Source organism: Arctopsyche grandis, chromosome 10 (genome assembly GCF_051622035.1).
Source record: "Arctopsyche grandis isolate Sample6627 chromosome 10, ASM5162203v2, whole genome shotgun sequence".
In the NCBI taxonomy this organism is placed as follows: Eukaryota; Metazoa; Arthropoda; class Insecta; order Trichoptera; family Hydropsychidae; genus Arctopsyche; species Arctopsyche grandis.
In genome coordinates, this window is record NC_135364.1 from 22,884,100 (window position 1) to 22,904,706 (window position 20,607).

Genomic DNA, 20,607 nt, shown 5'->3' on the forward strand with positions numbered 1-20,607 from the left:
TGTCGTACGACATATTTTAGAGATGTTGATTTGACATTAAATGTCGTTTTCATATTTTTCGTGTAATTTATTTTACAGCCGTGCCAAAAATATTATCCCCTTAATAAAATAATACCAATTGATGTTTAAATTTTAATAACTATGTAATTTATTTTTATATATGTATAAAGCAGGATTTTTAATCATAAATGTAATATATTATTTGAAATAGGCCTGTATTTATTTGGTCTGTAATTTTGTTTGATTTGGTCAGTAAATAGATGAACGGAGAGTTATAATATCGGTCACTGAAGTTTCAAATGTTTTAGTTTACCTATTCGACCTAATATTTATTACGAGTTTGGAGTCTGCTGTAAAATTCATTGAAAAAGCTTGAAAATCTTCATGATCGCAATCTTTGAAGAAGTTTGTAATGGAAAGTAATTTAAAACCTGAAATTCCATTTTTTTCCCTTGTTTTATAACAAAACTAATTGTTGAAAATATTAAAATTACTAAGCTATATGTGAAAGTAGATTCGCAAAGTCATTCATTTTCTTTGTAAAAAATTTAAACGCATGAATTTAGTACATATATGAGAGTCAATTTTATATAGAACAAAAAAAATCATGGATATATTTATATTTAAACAGTATATGCAGGTGTTATAAAATACTGGTGTTTTATGTGTTATGGTTATACTGTATTAAAAATAAGTATTTTCTATAGGTATACAAAATTTGTATGTACTTCATATACAAAAGCTCTCGGTGAAATTATGTCACATTTTCGTAGAAAACTGTATTTATCGTTGAAGTGGAATTTTGCGGATTTTTCTCTACTCCGCTCGAAATAACAAGGATAATATGTTGAATTTGCAATACGAATATTTTTACTTTGAAATAAATGATGGCTTTCAAACGACCCGTCCTTAGACGTTTGTCAAAAATATCATTCGTTCCCCACTGTACACTCTATGTCGTCCTTCGTATAATAAATGTTCGTGGTGTGCCGTAGATGTTGTTCTTTCAATGCTGTACGTATTTTCAGTAGTTCTTCGTTATTATGTAAATATTATATTTATATCAGTAGTCTTATATATTGTATCAAACTTTATATACATACATATATTATATGTACTTACTTGCGTATTAGAGTTATGTAGTCGATGTATTATATTATACAAAAGCGAGTGCTGGTTCAGGTGTGCAAATCAAATCAGTAGAATTGACTATAAATTATTAATTTATTTAATGCACGACCCTCATAGTACTCGTAAATTTATATACACACTCATTACTAATTGATCAAATTAAATAAACAATGTTAAAAATGATTATACTACGGAGAGTGTATTTAAAAATATATATTTAACTGTTGTGATGATGAAAGCTTAGCATGGCGCAGTGCATGTAATTTCAATTTAATATTTTTAATTATTTTATAAATGGTTACTTGCATGCATATGTAAGCATGTGTGTTATTCGACGGGTGAAACGATTCAGAATGAGCTTTTTTTTAATTATACCTAGTTTAATCGGCATTGATTTCGAATATATAATCGCGTTAGTATTATAAATATATAAAAAAAATTATGAAATATTGTAGCGTATCGCTGATGATATATTTATGTTCTATGTATGTACGTTTGCCTTTGGGACGATTAAATATAGTTTGGGAAATTATTACTAAAATATATACTGATCGATTCAGTTATTTAGTACATTCGGGATTTGAATAATTAATTAATCGCCGAAAATGCGAGCTGCGTGCGTGTATGTGTGCTCCAAATGAGCGTCAAAATTTGATAGATATGCTCGGGTCGTGTTAAATTTTGTTCGATAATTTCATACGCAGAATCAAATCGGCTTCGACGAACAAATGTGTCGTTGCTGTCACACACGTGCATAAATTATGAAGATTTTCCTTATCTGGAACATGTACAATGTGGAATCTTTCGTGTGGAAATGTCGACGCACGTGTACGTGTATGTGCGATATGTTAAATAGTAATCAATTTCACTAACCGTAAGGTTTGCGTTGATTATTCACGTTATTATTTGCTTACGAGGGTTTTAAAGCTTCATACTTACCTACTTGTATAATACAAAACGAGCACTTTAGTTGTCTACTTCAGTTATGCGTGTCGTAACTTTCTGTGTTTACTGTATGTATGTATGTATGTGTAAGTCTCATATAATGTTATTTTAGTATTACGCTGTTTAACAATTTAAATACCTCCATATTTGTACAATGTACGTATGTCATTTTAAAATTATATATGAAAAGTACTTACATACATATTACACGTCGAACCGTTTGACATGTACATATGCGTGCAAATGTTGAGGTATTTATTTATTTATTTATTTTTTTTGAAATGTTGATGTGTTACAAAAATACAACTTTTTTTTATTATTTTATATAATCATAATTTTCACGTTGAACTTTTACCGTAAAATGCTGAAGGTTTCTCGAAGGCGAAAACGCACACTTTCAGCGTGGTCGTTCAATTTTCATAAATTTCCCCTAAGAATTTCATATAACACTTGTATATTAATTTTATTTTATAAAGCACACTGTGATGACTCATTCAATATTGACCATTTTTTTCTGTGTCTATTCTAAACGTCTGAAATTTTCTTTTAATTGAGATGTTTCGTCGGTTTTCTCGCCGTTTTTTTATATCATAATACGTATGTACGTTGGAGAGTGTCGTAAATGTGGCGTTTTTACGAAGCACATCCTTTGAAGATTTTACGATTTGTATTAATAATTAATGCTCGTCCTTAATGGGTTTGTACGGGCATTCTGCACACACCCTTCAACCCTTATTACCGTCGTTGTATGGATGCGAAATCCTCAGGGGGGGTACTAACATATTCACGTCACGCTTCATTGACCAATCTGTTTGTAGTTAATTTTCAACAATTTTTCCCCGTACGAATTTTAATGAATAATCAAGTCGAGCGGTGTCTGTATTAATACGGCGAAAATACAAAAAAATGCGTGCGAGTTACGGTATCGATTCGGAATCATCTTTTTGTCGGTTCCATCCTGGGAGATATCGAAATTTCTTGTACCACTTCGGTTCTGTGAAGAAACTAGATATGCCATTATGATTCATAGAGCCCCGAAGATATTAATTCCCTCATTCATTCTCAACGGCGAGTCGGCAATTGTTTGGTACATATGATGTTATGTATAGGTGGCAATGTTTGGTGATAGATAGTCTGTGTGCCAGATGTGACCAGATTCACTACAATTTTGGGATGCTGTTTCGATTTGTGGGAGGACAAAAACTTTCACTGAATACTCGAAAATACATTTCGCAATTTGTAATACTCGTTCATAAGTACGTACGTACGTTCTATGTATATTCACAATTATTTTTTCATAGTAATCGTATTCATATCATATTTAATCATAATGCAATAAAAAATGTTAAATATTTACATATACATATGCAAATCTTGTCCTTGAAACATTATAAATCTTTCTATAGTAAATTCTAAATTTTCTCTTACTTTTTCAATAAAATTTTCTATAGTAAAATTTGGATACAAGATTATTTAAGTTGACAATAGTATAAGAGTATAATACAATATGCGCTTAAACTGTTTGTTACCAAAAATGTTATTCGTGTTGAAAATTATCGGGTAGTTTGAGAATAGAATTATATAAAATATTGAATAAAAATCTAAATTTTTATTTGTATTCTAAAACCGTTGAATTAGCTGCTTTCAAAACCTGCATCGATCGTTGAATCGTACAGATTTTGTATTGACATTCTTACTTTTAAAATTGATCAATATTATTTTCTCCACTAAATCACAGGTTTAGAATTCAATTTATGTATAAACTCGGAAGCTGAAGTCTTTCCATTACATAAATTCACACTTTTGATGTTTTTCCAATTTTTGATAAACATATAAATATACATATGTACATACTTTGGGGGAAATTTCCTCCACACAAACATTTTATGAGATGATTTCTACTTAAAATGCAAGTTTTCATAACACAAATTTTATTTACTTAAATAGGTTATATGGAGAATTAAGATTTTTATATTCCTATTTGATATAATTAAGGCGTATTTTTTTTATTACAATGCACTAATAAAGGGGCGTATTTTCTTACCTTCTATAAATGTACTTAATATCATACATATTATATGTAACTAGTGTTGTGCCCGTTGAAATTTCAACGGATTTGAAATAAAGTTACAATGCGTATAGTAATAATTAATCGGAATTGGAGCTAAAACAGAATCAGGAATCAGGAATTGAAACTGAAAAAGGAATCGGGAACAGAAAACGGAATCAGGATCCGGAACTGAAAAAGTAATCGGAATGAAACAATAATCGGTAACGGGAACTGAAACAGTAATCGGGATCCGGAACTGAAGCAAAAGTCGGCAATAATTGCATCTGTGCACATCGAAATGTTACCCGTCATCTGATGTGCAATCTATCATTCGAGAAGACTAGAATTGCATGTAAATCAGCCGTCCGTTAATCTGTCGTTCAATTTGTCTGGCGATTTTAGAGCGGATGCAGCGCATCCATACTTTTTATATAACCTTAAAAAATATTAAACAAGAAAAACTTATTGTTTTATGTATTTAATTTTCATTGTATATTGTAGATAAGTATTCTTTACAATATAATACAATTTCTACAATCGACACGACGTAAATTTTTATTTTTTCTAATAATCCAACCTATGCGACTATGTTTGTAGTATAATAGATGTATTGTCCATATGAGGGCTACTAGTTCAGTTCCAACGTACTCGTATTTGCTTAGTATCCAAATTTGATAGAATTTTTAAAATGCATACGCCTTTGTTGGGTGAAAATTGAAAACAAGGTTTCGGCCACGGCTATCCGTCGAGGAGCCTTCAGCATGGGTTGGGCGGCCAACGTGGTCCCCACATCGAGGGTTATTCGTTGACCGTCCTAGTGTTGTGTTTGGCCAGCGGGGCTGAGCGCCGTGGAGCTGGGAGGCGCGTGGGGCGCGTGGGCCACGGGGGGCGCAGCCCCCGGCGCAGTGCACCGCCTTGGGGGCGCCACGGCCGTACCCCTCGCCCTCGTCGGCCTGCTGCACCACGACAACGACTCGCCGCTCTTCTACTGTCCCGAAAGTACGCACCCAACTAACCCACCCACCCCGTCAAAATCCAAATATAATAATATATATTATATATATATATATATACAGTTTTAAAATTACCACCAGTCCGAATGACGAAGTAGACAGACATACATTATGTGTAAGATAAGGTAGCAAAGCAAACACGCGGAAAAGCACCCCCACCCCTCTTTTGTTCGCCATTCATCTTCACTCAACACACCGTCTCCCGTAGACATGATCGATTGTGTTCGTCGCTGATGAACACCACGTCGTACCTGCATCGCTTCAATTGTATCATCTTCATTTTTTTGAGATAAGCACGTTTGACGATTTAAGGTGAAATTCGGACGTTTCGATTTTTGAATGCTCATCGAGTCATCTCTTGTCATAATCTTCATTCGATCTGAAATCTGATTCTAGATAGATTTTTCCTTTCAATTTTATCCTTTGCATGCTGACCAACGCTGATCAACAAGTTCGTGAGCCTGAAATACGCTGATATGCGAATTTTGAGCATGTACAAATTAAACAAGAATACCACCCGCTAAGCCTTTCCAAGTAGTTCCAAATGCATTGAACATGGGTCGTGTAATCCGTGTCATTAATTTGTTAACGTTTATAAAAACTGGTTTTCACCGGGATTTCTGAATTTATAACCTTAGTAGAATTTCCCGTTGGAAATCCCTAACTTTTGAGTGTTTTAGATTGTGGCTTAGCGTTTAGGTTGGGAGCATTACATTTTAGCAACAATGGAGAAGATTTAATTAGTTTTGGAAAAATATGTACATTCATTAATATACTTCTTTTCTTTATTTTATATTGTTGCAAGATATATTAGAGAGTCTAAACACACCTTTACAAAGCTCGAAATCCTCGGCGGTAGCTATCTAGGGTAGTGATCTAAGGTGTATTTGGAGTAGCTACAATTTTTATACCTGCTTTCTATTGGATTTCTAAATAATTCTAGTTGGAAATTTTCAGCGTGTCGGGCTTTCAAAAGAAAAGACGTCAGCACTCAAAGGGTTAAATTAAATTAAAGTAAAGCCAGCAGCAAAGCTTGGTCCTTGCATTAATACTGTAACGTGGGAACATGAGAGAGAGTATCCACTGTCTAAAGGTATTCGTGGGTGAACAATAAGCTAACTGGATTAAGCTAACGGGACTCAATAAGTGCCCGAACAAAGGATGCGCTGTAGTTCTCATAGACCCGGGCTAGTTCGTGAGAATATAAGTGGATAGAAATGAGGGCTAACTTGCCAGAATAGACTACGTGCCTAGACAATAGACACATGAATGGATCGGGGAAGCTATGCTGGGCAACTTGTCCTTTATTAGGAGGTACACACGGTAGATCAGATCATTCTGGAGTGAGCGGTGATATCGCGTGAACCTCCTGAATCTTTGAATAAATGCTGTAAAGCAACTTTGGCCTTTCATTTGTATCCTAAACCCACCCCTACGCAACAACAATAACCACTGAGAAGTTGCCGGGTTCGATTCCGTGGGCTGATCTCCATTGAAAATAATTTATTCCGAGTATTTCTGTAGTGCTGCTGGTTAAAATTTGATATTTATGACTCCAAGTCGATCGTTTCCTATTCAATTTTGCCGATTTATCTGATTTCATTGTTGAAACTGCCTCTCATCAAATTGGAAAAGTCCATCCTACCCACTATGTAACCACTATTTTAATATGATTTCAAATTTATATACATAAATATGTATAAGTTTAATATCATGTCATGACGTCTACCCGATAATGGAATCATGGGAAAATATATAATTGAATCCATCGTCCATGTTTGTATTTCCCTAGTATTAAAATTAAAATTACAAATAAATTTACAGAATGAAACAAACAAACTCATTGATTTGCATTTTAATGAAAAATCTGCCTTGGATTTCATTTCGGTTAGAAAATTGTGTTCTATTTCAATTTAATTGGGTGAAAGATTTTACTGTTTCATTGCGTTGGTCATACATAGTTTCATTTTGCTTTGAAATATAAAGTGTCCTCTTAAGAGCACTTCTCTGGCAGTTTCTTCAGTGACATTTAGAAGAGACTAATGGATTTTGTGTAGTTTCTGTAACATTTTATATATGTACATATGTATTGCCTCTTTTTACATTCGTATATAATGTATAATAAATGAAAAAAACATTTAATTATTGCAAATATGTATGTCTGCTCTACTGAAATTAATTAAATTTAAACCCCCAGCGATTTAAATTTTAATAACAGATCATTTTTGGAACAAATTTTTCATGATTGTATATACATATATACATATATGCAAAGCATGTATGTAGAGCAATTTTATACTAATAATGTTATACAAATAATATTATTCAGTACTTGTCTTTACGGGATTATTATTTTTATTTAATATTGTATTATGATATTACTTAGAACAGACTGAGCAAATTATGATAAGAGATTTCCGAACTATATTTTTTTACCAGAAAATAAACATATTTTAAATTAATTTGAATTAGTTACATGTAAATATTTTAATTTATAACAGATGCCGATAAAATTTTTTTGAAAGTGAAAAATCTCTTCTGGAAAAGTACAACATTTCAATAATAAATTTTAATAACTACAGAAACGTCCGAAGTTTGCTTTCGAGTTATGATTAATATCGCAAAGCATCTGATCATTATATAGCTCTATTTTATTATAATATTAATATATAAATCACGTTAGCACCATTATTATATTGAGTAGATGTGCGTTTCGCTTACGCACTAAGACCACCAACTATACATACAATATGTATGTATGTGCATATGTAGGCTGCTTATTTTATTATTAAAAATAACGATTCGGTTCGTACTGTCATGTCAAAGCGAAATATCACCGGGCTGCGAAAAACATTAAAGATTTTACGATATACGATATTACGAGCTAGACATGGTATATTATATGTATTATTAGTAATTCGTCTGTGCGCGCGTTTTAATGACTTCATAAAATATTTATTTTAAATATATCTAATCTGATTCGAATGATTCGCTCACTTTTATGTACGAGTTTGAGTATACATATATAATATATAATAGTATGCATATATTAATATTATGTATAATATACATTATATAATTGGAATTTCGATATATGTAAGTATTCCATACGTGCAAGTAGAATGTAAGCCATGCTGAAATTTAATTAAGGGCTGCAATTTCGGACGTTACGTTTGAAACATTGGAAAATTCTGAGGCAAAAACTAACTCGTTATATTGCAATGTCGGATATGGATATTGCAATTTTGAATTGTTACGTACATTTTGAACGACACGAATCGGAAAATGCATGTTCGTTTGTAATTTAATTGGGTTTAAAATAGGCAATTGTTCGCTATTGAAATTTTAATAAGCCTCACAACAGATTATAAAATATATGTACATACAACGTGTTTCATTAAGCTTTTCATATACTATTTTTGGGTTGTTTTTTTTTTTTTTGAAGAGATTTTGGATTTGGCATGCTATTTGATATAATTGAATATGTTGATATTTTATTTCCTTTTAGTTTTTCAAATAGTCGTTCAATTTTAGAATGGAATCAAATTTCAGTTTCTTGTACGTTTTTCAAATTAAATAAAATATACTATTTTTTTCAAACATTGAATAAGTAACGAAATATGGTATATAAAAGTGTAGCATTAAAATATATATTACCTTGCGATCCAATAATGGCACATGTGCTTTTGATTTCCCATTGCCATTTCATCGGAAAATACATATGTACATATATGGAAAAACTCGCGCGCGCACGATGCAAATTCAACGTTCTATTTTCAATATTAATGCAAATAAATAAATTTTTAAACTTAACTGAAAACGTGCTGAATACATTAAAGTGTCGATGTAGCATTTAATTTTTTCTATTAAAACTGAAACAGTATCGAAAATATATAAATTTCAAACAGGTACTTATCCGCATGCTGCGCCGAGCATTGAACTTTCGGAATACGGAATTCTCACACACTGCACTATATATTTGCACAAAATTTAAATATGAAACTGTATTTATACATACATATAAATATGTGTGTGTGTGTTCTATGTATGTATGTAGGATTTGAATCGCTCGTACGACCTGATTGAAATACGAGTCTCGCAATACCCATTTTAACAGTCGACTGCTTATCCTCACTCGCGCCATTGTCAATAATTCACGAGTCGAGCCGCGAAGAACACACTTGTGTATGCGAAAACGGGCTCAAACAAAGCGAAATTCCATTCTAACACTTATTTTATTACCGACGAATGCGATTCTACATTAATATAGGCGTACTTGTTCGTTTTGCATTCCCGACTCGACTCCACTCACCTGTCTTCTTGACATTTGTCTAGTATGTTACTGGAGGTGATATAGTTCGAAGTGTGCTTTCTTAATATTTGGATGAAATTTATTTGAATGATATTAACTAAATAATACAGTTTTATGAAAAGCTGAATGTTGCTTCTTTCAAGAATGTGACACGTTGAGTGTGTTTTCACCACTAGTAAAATCAACGTAATGCATAAATTTGTATAAGAACTGAATGTGATATAGTATAATTGGTCCCAAATTTTAGTATTGATCTACATATGTAGTTGACATAAACATTTATTCATTTTCAACTGGGTATAGTTTTTAAATGTTGCATAAGTCAAAGGTTGTGGAAAATATTAAAATGTATGTAAATTGACACAGAAAAGGATGTATGGAACGTTTGGATGTATGGAAATTGTGAACGTTTTAATAAAAAAGTTTATATACAAGTTTTGGAATGTCTAAAATGATTTTCGTATCAAGTGAGTTAAGAAACTAATTTGACAAACTTAGTCAAAAGCGACGTTATATAAGTAAATTTATTAACTTATCTTTTTAATACTTTCTATAAAGTTACTAATTCTAATACTGCTCGTCTAATGACGCATTGCATTTTTCTTTCATAATTGTATTTCTTCTTCAGTTAAAACCAAATAAATGTATTAAATTAATCAGTGGCATAAATAGTTATATTTTTACTGGTTTTAATAGATGACATAATTTTTGGTGTTTTTATGACTTGATTGAAACATTTTTGTTGTGTTGTATATAAAAGGTCATATTGTTGATATTTAAGCCAATCAGCGGCTTTTCATTCAATAAAAGTGCGTAAGTAACGAGCATGTGAACATTCGATTCGCTATAAAATCGCAAACGAGCCTATATTGTCGACTTTCCATTGGCGAAGTATCATTTGCAAACGGCGGAAATTTCGCTTATTACAGCACGTTTTCCCGCGACCGATTTAACCCAATTACCCGATAAAATTCCACTCATTCAATTTTGTTAAGACTTTCCCGGCACTTTTTCGTCGAGGGAGCTCATTTTTGGCATCGAGAAAATGTAAACTGACTGACGACGAAAAAAAAAATGCGAAATCGGCGCAGTCGTTAACCTCGATATTGTGATCATAATTTTGGATGTTTTAGCACGGAGCTGCTCTCGTTTAATGTCCGGTCGCTTCAACGTCGTGTTTATACCTATATTATTTTTAAATTCAATCTGAACTTTGACATTTTATATATGTATATAATATAAAGCGTTGTTGAGCGGCGAAAATTGTAATAATCAACAGCGAGCGCTTTAAATTTGCGATCGATTCTTGAAAATTGTGTAGAATAATTCAGACTATTTTTTTATTGAGGTAGAGATTGATTGCCGTTGCGAGATTCGATTAATAAATTTCACAGGAGGGATTGGAAAAAATGTTCGGATTTTCCGACGGCTCGGGAAAACCTTGAACCGTGAAAAATCGACTTCCGGCGACGTCGTCGTATTCTAGTCAATGTTCGCGGATGTTTGCACACATTTACTAGAACAAACACACCGACTTCACCACGCCTGAATGCTTTTGCGCCCTATGCAGGGTCGAAAGCCTGCACAAAATAGGTTTTTGAATGTCACGCGATGCCTGTTTTCAACCTTTTTATTTTTCCACGTAAGAGTTGGCCAAAGTTTTCTTGCAAATTAACCGTTAGCGAGGCTTCGAATCGTCACACAATGAACTTTCCTAGGCTCGACACTTCAACGAATACTCTAAGACTTTGCCACTTTTGTAAAAATGCGAAAAATGAGCTTTTTAAATTCGAAACACGTGAAAGCTAAATGTCACTCTTGCGCTGGAGAGCTCTTCGCATTACGTCGGTGAGAGCTTTAGCACTGTGGGTCGCTAAGAGCTTCGAAAAGTGAGTCAAAAATGCTATAAAATTTAATTCAACTATTGGTATATTCTAAAGAACATGCTGATGTGGAAGAAAACATAAAAAAATCAATCCATAGCACATTCTAATGAATACGCATTATTTATTATAGGTCCAAGAGGTGAAATGGTACACAGTTGGATATATTAATATATGTCTTTATATCTGTATTGTATTTTACATAAATCGTCTAGTCAATGTTTACACATCCATTATTCGCATTTAGATTCACATGTACCCCTTCGTTTAGTTCGATGGTAGACTGTAATTTTGATTTTTTTGTTTTACTTTTCCCCTTCCAAATGACACATCACGTAGAAAATCACAATATCATGTATACGAAAACATATCGACAGTTCACCAGATGATGCGATAACACAACGATACATATATATAAATCATGAATACATTATACCGAATTGTACATGCATATCGATGTGATGTAGATCGTGCAATGCATGAAATATTCTAGATAGTGATAATATTCCGATGTCAGTTTTGCATGTTCATTATTTTGTTTTTACCCTTTATAAATGTATGAGATTCGTGTTGATTTGATGTTTCAGAGATATTTACATTTTTTCTATGAACAACTCCATTTCGAAATGATTCGAACTGTCAAAATAATGTGTGTTTTACTTCAGAGTTGTCAAGGATTTTTATGTATATCTCTGTCGAATGCATTTTTCCAATTATTATTCCATTGACGTTGAATGTTCTGTATGTTTAACATTATTAATTTTTTTTTTTTTGGTATACTATTTGGCTTTCTCGATGTTGTGTATCTATTCGTCTTTTTTTTTTTTGTTATACTGTGTTAGCTTTTGATGAACAAAAAAAATTCTATACATTTGAATTAAAAAAAATATTGACTTGACTTACTTAATATACAAACATTGCTCAGTAAAATTGTTCAATTTGAATATCAGTTGTCAAAATTTCACATCAAAGCTTTTATTTGTATTTATCGTAAACGCTTTACATGTATATAAAACACATTTAATACGAAATAATCAGAATTAATCAATGATGAATTCATTTTTTGTGCAGATGAAGAAGACGAGCCACGATGCGTAACGCTGACAAATCAACACAAAGGAGCTATTCGATTTATCAGAAAGGTGAGATTCAAAGAGACGATTTACAATCTATTTATTAAAATATTTATCTATTTACTGAAAGTTTTCGTGACTGTGGCGAAAGCGTCGGGATATGCTCTTATGTACGTGCTTTTGTGATGATAATTGCTGGGTTAATCAAATGGAAAGCACGATTGTTTGTGATCGTGCTAATTACACCAGTATTCAGATTAGCATTTTTTTTTCATGAACTATTGAATGGGCACGTATGTTTGTATTTCGACAAGAACGCGTGGATGCTGAGTGTTTGCAGTGCATTTCTAGGATTATGAATATTGCATTGCTGTTTGAAACGGAATGTATAAGTGGAAAACGTGGCGAGTGGAAATCGGATATCTGATTTGAGTGCATTTTAATTAAATTTACATGTTTTGAATTTTCAGCAAAATACCTTCGCTGCTTTTGACGAGATTGTTAACTTGAAAGCGAAATTTAATTAATGGCATTGAGCTGTTTAGCATTTTAATTTAAATTTTCAATTGTGCTTTCTATCGGACGCAGTGTGTAATATTTCAATGCAAATGGATTTTCACATACATACATATGTATTGGTATTGTTATATGTTTTTGAAATGATTCGTTATGATTTATTATGCATTACTAACAGTTCAACGATTCAATACATATTGATAGATAAAATAGGTAGTTTGAAATTTACTTTCATTACTTTACATTTACGTTGATGTTTATCAGCATTTGGTTAAAAACGAAGTATTTTGGACATATTTATTTGGTAACTAAATATTATGGATCATATTTATTACATATTATTGGTCTAAGAAAAAAACATTTAGAATATCAAAAGTTATTTAGAAAGTCATTAATTTTCCCTTACATGTATTCATTTCGTTAATCTGAGCAACAAAAAATCATGTATTTTACTTACTGGAGTGGAAACTTATCAATCGTTACAAAGTTTTACCCATTGAATTCGAATATGATAATGATTTTTGATGGCTTATTCTAGTATAAGAGATATGAGTGTTTAAAAAAATGTGCCCTTTTTACAGATTTTTGGCTTTTGCATTCTTTAATTCAAATTTTAGTATTGCTGTTCCAAAAGTGTGTATTGGTATCTATGTATATTCAAATATTTACGTATATATAAAATAATTTAAAGCAAAAAATGTTTGCTTTGAACTACTTATAATAATTATATAGTGAATTTTAAAAGTCAAAAATATACTTTTTATTTATACATTTTTTCCATAATACTATGGGTTAATTTCGATAATTTTTGATTGGTTTTTTATGTCAATATTTTTCTGAATTTTGAATATTTATCATAATCAATAGAAAAAACATATGTCTATCAATTCTTATACTCACTTTTGGCACAAAAATACAATAATTGGAATTAAAGACAGTCAAAACCAAAAATTTGTAGAAAGTGCATATTTTTTTATACGTTCATATCTCTTAATCGAGAGCAGGCCAACAAAAATATTGTCATATTCGAATTTATCGGGTTAAAATTTGTAAGGATTGATTAGTTTCCACTTCAGTAGTTTTTTTTTTGTTGCCCAGTGTCATTTATAAATTGTATCAATATGTATTCGTAGCTTTTTTCCGAGTCTCAATATTTTATGTATTTGAAAATCCATTAGATTGTGTGCATACTGGCATGACACGACACGTTGCGAAACACCCCTAAAAGCTTCAAATCATCATAGATAAATAAATTCTCACTATCTGTCATCTCACGAGTCTACAACATTATTCTTACTACCATACATAGTTAAAGTCTGTTGCGCCAGTATGTACTTGAAAATAAACGTTTCGTGAAAAATTTCCACCCATTCAATGCCCGATAGAAAGTAAATTTTTACACCTTCCGAAAACCGTTTTGACTTTTCCGATCGTGTCACTAGCGGTGAACGTATTTTATCTTTACACGGGCACACGCGAAAACGATTAACCCTTTGAGTGACGGCCGATGCGACACCTACATACATATACTACCTTTAGATTTTTTACCATTACATTTTTTTTTATTGTTTCCCTTACGTTTGACATTGTGAACATGTGTTTTTCAACAGATGAAGTATTTTGTTGCGAGGCGCAAGTTTAAGGAAGCGCTAAAGCCTTACGACGTTAAGGACGTCATCGAACAATACTCGGCCGGGCATGTAGATTTGCTGGGCAGAGTGAAAAATGTACAAACTAGGTACAAATATACAAATCAAACCAAGCACCCATCTCTTAATGCATATATAATAATATATACCTTATAATACATGATCTGTCCATGCCGTATATATTTATATATATATTATATACAGTAGTTGGTGATGATGTTTGTGCTCCAAAATCAACTATCAAAATATCTTCTCCTTTTTTACATATGTACATTTACCCACATTTTTTATTTATTTCCTTAAACAAATTTATGTTTGTATTTGTAATATTATCATTTGTATGTGCTATGGTGCTAACACGGTTCAATATAACAATATTTTACTCACTCACCTTTGTCGTATTGAAGGTTTCGCTATTTGTTTAGAATTTGGGTTTCTTAGCTGTATTTGATATTTTAAATGCTGAAAAATGGGTACATAAAATGTAAGCTTTTCTTATTACTAAAATATCCAACATTCATCTACATTAAAATAATCTAAATCCAATGCTTATTGCGCTTGATTTTTTATAAATTTTGACTTTGTCATTTAAATTTTATTATATTGAGCAGCAAAAAATCACGTTTTTACTCACTGGAATGTAGACTAATCAATCTTTACTAAGATTGACCGAATTTTCACGATTTTCTCTTGTTTATTAGACATGAGCATTTAAAAACATCCACAAATTTTACATATATTTTTGGCTATTGCAGTCTTTAACTAAAAATATTGTATCGCTGCGCTATTAGTGAGTATTGAAATCAAAAGTCAGATGATTTTTCTATTGATTGTGATTTTTATATCGCTTTAAAATACTTATCTAGTGATTTTTTTTATTGCTCGTTGTTATTTAAATATAAAGAGTATAGTAAAGCTATTTTTCTTCATATAATGAACATGCTCTTTATATGAATTTAATTTAAAAAAGTTCTTTATATGGGCTGTTCAAATAAACTAAGCACTCTTAGTAGATCTTATGATGGAAATTAGTAAGCCATATGAAAAGAACAGCGTATAATATATGTGAATTATATTCTTAATAGTATTTTTCTGATTCTAAAAATGAATCTGTTGATTAAAATAGTCCTATTTGTTCGTATTCGAGCTATTCAAGTTAATTAAAAATATAAATTTTGAATTTAAAATGCTTTCTAACGTACCGCGTATTACATTATTGGGTTTTGTATTAGAGCGAAACACTTCAATCGACTGTCAATTAAATACCACTGGTATAACGGGTTCACATTATCCGTATATACAAATATATATGCACATTTGCGGAACGGACCTTTATATTATCACCTTTGTCTATTAACATGGCGGTCGTTGTGAGCATGAACCACACACTATGCAATATAACGATCTCACACCATATTCAAAACACAACTAAAACCGTAAGCGAACGTGCGCAATCCCACGGGTTTGATAACGTGACGTTGTGTACACGTGGGGTTGATCACGTTCAAGTATTCAATTGCGATAATCTCCTGAAATTGTTTGTTTTAAAATTGTCCGTTATTTATTTTTTTCGGTTACTAGAAGCGTACACGGTGCTGAGGTATTAATTATGATGGGAAAACTGACACACACACACAACTATATGATTTTGTTTGAATTTACACAAAGTTTTTAAATTTTTCTTACACACTTATATACTTAGCATGTGTACGAGTTATTTTAAATTAGATCGGCGTTTCTCAAACTGAATTTCGCATTGAACGGCGCAAGCACGCGAGTGGTGGAAAACATCGAATTTTCCGGACAAACGTAATAATTTATGAAACTATTTTCATCTTAATTATATAAACACAGTTTAAGAATCATTTAAATATCTAAAAGTTCCGAAATTTAAAATCATATTTTCCATAAAATTTGATTTGTAAAATTTGATATGAAGATTTGCATCTGTGTCTGTTTGGGAAGTCATAATCTTTTTGTATGATACTGCAATGCCATTCGACTTAAAACGTTTATAGATATATTGAATTTGTTTTAGGTTTTTGTCAGTACTTAGATCTATCTATGATTGGTTATCGTTTAAAAGCATATTTGCGGTTAGTAAAGTTTGAGAAACGCCTAATTAGATATGCATCCGAATTGGAAATGCTAGTTTGGGCTCACCACTATACTGAAAATACGGCGTAGTCAAAAAAAGCCTCTTATTTTTGAACTTGAATGCATGTTGACTATTTAGGTACATAAAAAAAATGAATACAAGAAAATTTGCTAAATTCTCTCATAGACACACTCATGATATCACCCAGCAAGTGTATACAATAGAGTGAAAAACATATATATATACTGTCTATATATACCATACATTTCAATCCTTCACTTATATTATACAATATCGAATACTATCGTCTCTCTTTGACATTAAGATGACGTTGGATTTTTAGAAGTGTGCATTATCTTTATTTGGATCCATAGATTATTTTCTATTATTAATTTGATAGACACACGGCTCCCATCTTTCTCGCCCTTCGTTTTCGACGTTGTGTACCCAATTTTTTTTTTGTTATTTTCGTTTTGACGACACACTTGCCCGACGCCCTGGATGTTATGTCATTTGGCTGCTTACCTTACATGTTTGTGTGTTGTTTTCTTTTTGTATGTTTCGTGTAGCTCAGGTATTTTCTCGCACGCAAGAGATTTAGGGAGGCGCTGAAGCCTTACGACGTTAAGGATGTCATTGAACAGTACTCGTCAGGACATGCCGATCTCCTCAATAGAACAAGGAACCTGCAGTTCAGGTGAGTAGGATATGAGCTAAAGGACATGAGCTCTATGTCGATGATACAAGCTAGGAAATTCAGGACGAGTTAATGTTGGGGTGCAGTTGAGAGCAAATGGTGTTACAAAAACATTACAAATATGATGCATTTTATTTATAAATATATGTAAATAAAAATCATATATTTGGATTTGATTTTATTTGTGCCGTTCGTTGTGAAATAAGTCAAGCTGTTGAAAATAAATCGTATAATTTGTTCTACAACGTAACTTTCGTTGTTTTGTTTATAAGCTTTTTCCACCAATCAGATCATTTTTTGATACCATTCTCATTGTCTGATCAATGGAGCTTATAGAGAAGAAGAAAAAGTTTCTTTCTAGGCTAACTTACATACTTATTTATCTTTGTATTAAATTTCCCCTCTAAGTGGCTATGATTAGTAATTTTTACTTTTTCAATAAAGCATATCCTTTTATATTGTTTATAATCAAAATTATTTGACTTATAATAAGTATTTAGAAGACATTATTTTTTTCTGTAATTACTCAACAGATATTTGTCAGCTGTATGATAGTAATATTATTTTAATTAATGATCTATCATACTTCAATATTTGATGATGAACTTTTCAAATATCTTATGCTGTCTATTGAAAGTTTTATTCATTGAATTCAACAGTTAAAAACTAGTTTTATTTATTAAAATTTGAAAGTATTCTCATTTGATATTAAAATTAAATAGTTTGATATTTGTAATGTTATGTTATTGCCAAAATGTATCTCACTAGTGACCAATATTTGCTTAGGCTTGATTTTGTGTTTTTTTTTTTTGTAAAATTTGAGGTTTGAAAGAGTTAGTAAAAAATATTTCGTTGTCGATTTCATAGGTAACATCAAATGTATTTATCAATTGAATCAAACATAGAACTAGAAGTATTAATAATGTAGTTTATTTAGTATATCGAGTAAACGGATCCGTAATAAAAGATCCACAGGCTAATAATAACCAATTAGAAGTGTTGAAAATTTGAACTAGCAGTAAGATATATACATAAGTACTTAGTTTTAAAAGTTTTGTATTTGAACCGATAGGAAACAGATATATAGTTTTAATTTTAAAGTAGATGGGACACGTGTAAAAGCTTTCCACACATCCACCCCTTCCTTTTACCACCCACTTGAAGATTTCCAAGCTTTCGTTTGGACTTAGTGCGCACTTCTCGATATAATTGTCGAACACACGTAAGGAGATTATTGAATTATCATCCAACCCCTTCGATCTCAATCCCTCACATCACGTTCATTATTTTTAAATACAATTAGACTTTGTATTTGCACACACAGCTTTCTGCAATAACCACATCGATAAAGTAGTTATGCTTTCCGATAGATGGATAGATGAATTTCAATGGAGCACTCTTATGATTTTTGCATATACATATGTACCTATACACTGCACGTGATGACTTAGTACACGCTTGGGAACTTAAATAATACTTTCAAATAAAGACATTTTGCTTCTTTAGCTCAAATATTGGTGGAGACGCTGTTAATAATACTATTTTCTTTCATTGAAACTTGTATCGAAGTTATTTTGATGCGAGGTCTCTTGAATGTTAACCTTTTCCGAGTAGAGTAAATTTGTTCTAATATTTGTATCTATTTAATACGCTCCCCCAAAGTCTTCTATTTATTATACATATATTACATTATACATATTTCCACACACTTGTATTATAGATTTAAGGTAATGTATTTTTTTTTTTTTTTTTTTCCCGCATCCGTTTTCATTTGTATATTGTATGTATGTATATAATATTGCCTTTATTTTTATATACATATGTAAATTATAATAAATCGATTATTTAAACAGTCTCACATAATATAGTATATATTATAAATGATTGTTTTTGTTATTAATTTAATTTTAAATTATAGGTTAGATCAAATTCTTGGAAAACAAGGCTCTAAAGCAAAAGACGTTTATGCTTCGAAAATCAGTTTGGCCAGCAGAGTTGTAAAAGTAGAAAGACAGGTAAGTTTTAGCTTCACTTCGCCAATCGGTCTGACAATATTCTTACATTCTTCCAATCGCTTTGAACCATTTTGCGAGGTTTGGCCGCCGATAGAGATTTCAATTGCTCCCGCTAATTCGATGGTGAAATGTAATCGTTATAAACACGTTTAAGAATCTAAGAATTATGGAGACGGTGACAGCTAACCCTTTTCCACTAAGCTGTAGCTTTATATGGTTGATTTTCCACCCCCACTCGTTTTGTCAGATTTTAATTGTTTAAACGCCTATAACTTATATCTTATAAAATTTGGATTAAAGGCTCTCATTATCTCATATATATTTTTACTTATATTACTTATAGTAATTTTACTATATATATTACATAGTAATCTCAATATAATTTTACTTATATTAATATATGTAATGAATGTTAAAATGTTTATATTATAATGTTTCATTCTAACAGTTCTCTGCTCGGACTGATCTACGTATCTTAATATTGAACGATTTCAACTTTCTGGCTTGATTTTGGACTGCGATATTTTACGCACCTTTTATCACACTAGATTTTATTATTTAATAAACTAAACTAAATCAAGCATTTCAATAATATTTATATTCGATTCCTAATTTTATAATAAAATGATTTAATTGTAAAAGATGCTCAGTTATAAAATGTATACATATATTTGATTTGGAAGTGCAATAATCAAAATTTAAATAATACACTTAAAAAATTAAACGCTAATTTACAAACATATTATTGCCATGCTACATATAAAATCGGATTCATGACGATTTTTACAAACCTCCTTTACGTTTCACTTACGATTACAATTCAGTAAAATATTTGCCCCTTATCCGATCGTTTTCATACTGCCATATTGCTCATTTTGGTCATCAATATAAGTAAATGGATCTTTCGCCATTACGATAGAGATAAAATATCGTTTAAGACGCGTTTGAAGTTTGCAAATTTTAAATCTAGGTGACGTCTATCTAGTCTTTAGTTTTATACATACATAGATGGCGGTAGTAAAATAAAATTATTGGTATTTTTATTCAAAATAATAATTTATATATCTTCATATTATATACAAAACTAAAAGAGGTTTGTTTTTAAAAAAAACTATTTTTTTATATTTCTCTCAATTATGATAAGTTTCACTTTAAAATACTTCCCATTCGAATTATAAAATATGTGCATATCAATGTAGTAGATTTTATTCAAAACAATATATAT

At 31.3% G+C, this 20,607-nt stretch overlaps 1 protein-coding gene across 11 annotated transcripts in view; it reads left to right on the plus strand.

Moving 5' to 3' along the window:
- Nucleotides 1–20,607, plus strand: part of LOC143918344 (potassium voltage-gated channel subfamily KQT member 1-like) — a 275,499-nt gene that overhangs the window by 223,975 nt on the left and 30,917 nt on the right. For 7 of the 11 annotated variants that reach the window (XM_077440193.1, XM_077440195.1, XM_077440196.1 and 4 more), the window contains 3 exons: nt 12,406–12,476; nt 14,534–14,661; nt 19,286–19,382. In XM_077440193.1, coding sequence (XP_077296319.1) covers nt 12,406–12,476; nt 14,534–14,661; nt 19,286–19,382 — 296 coding nt within the window. Of the gene's footprint in view, nt 1–12,405; nt 12,477–14,533; nt 14,662–17,239; nt 17,368–19,285; nt 19,383–20,607 lie in introns of all 11 variants that reach the window. The other 4 variants (XM_077440194.1, XM_077440203.1, XM_077440200.1 and 1 more) reach the window with 1 other exon arrangement.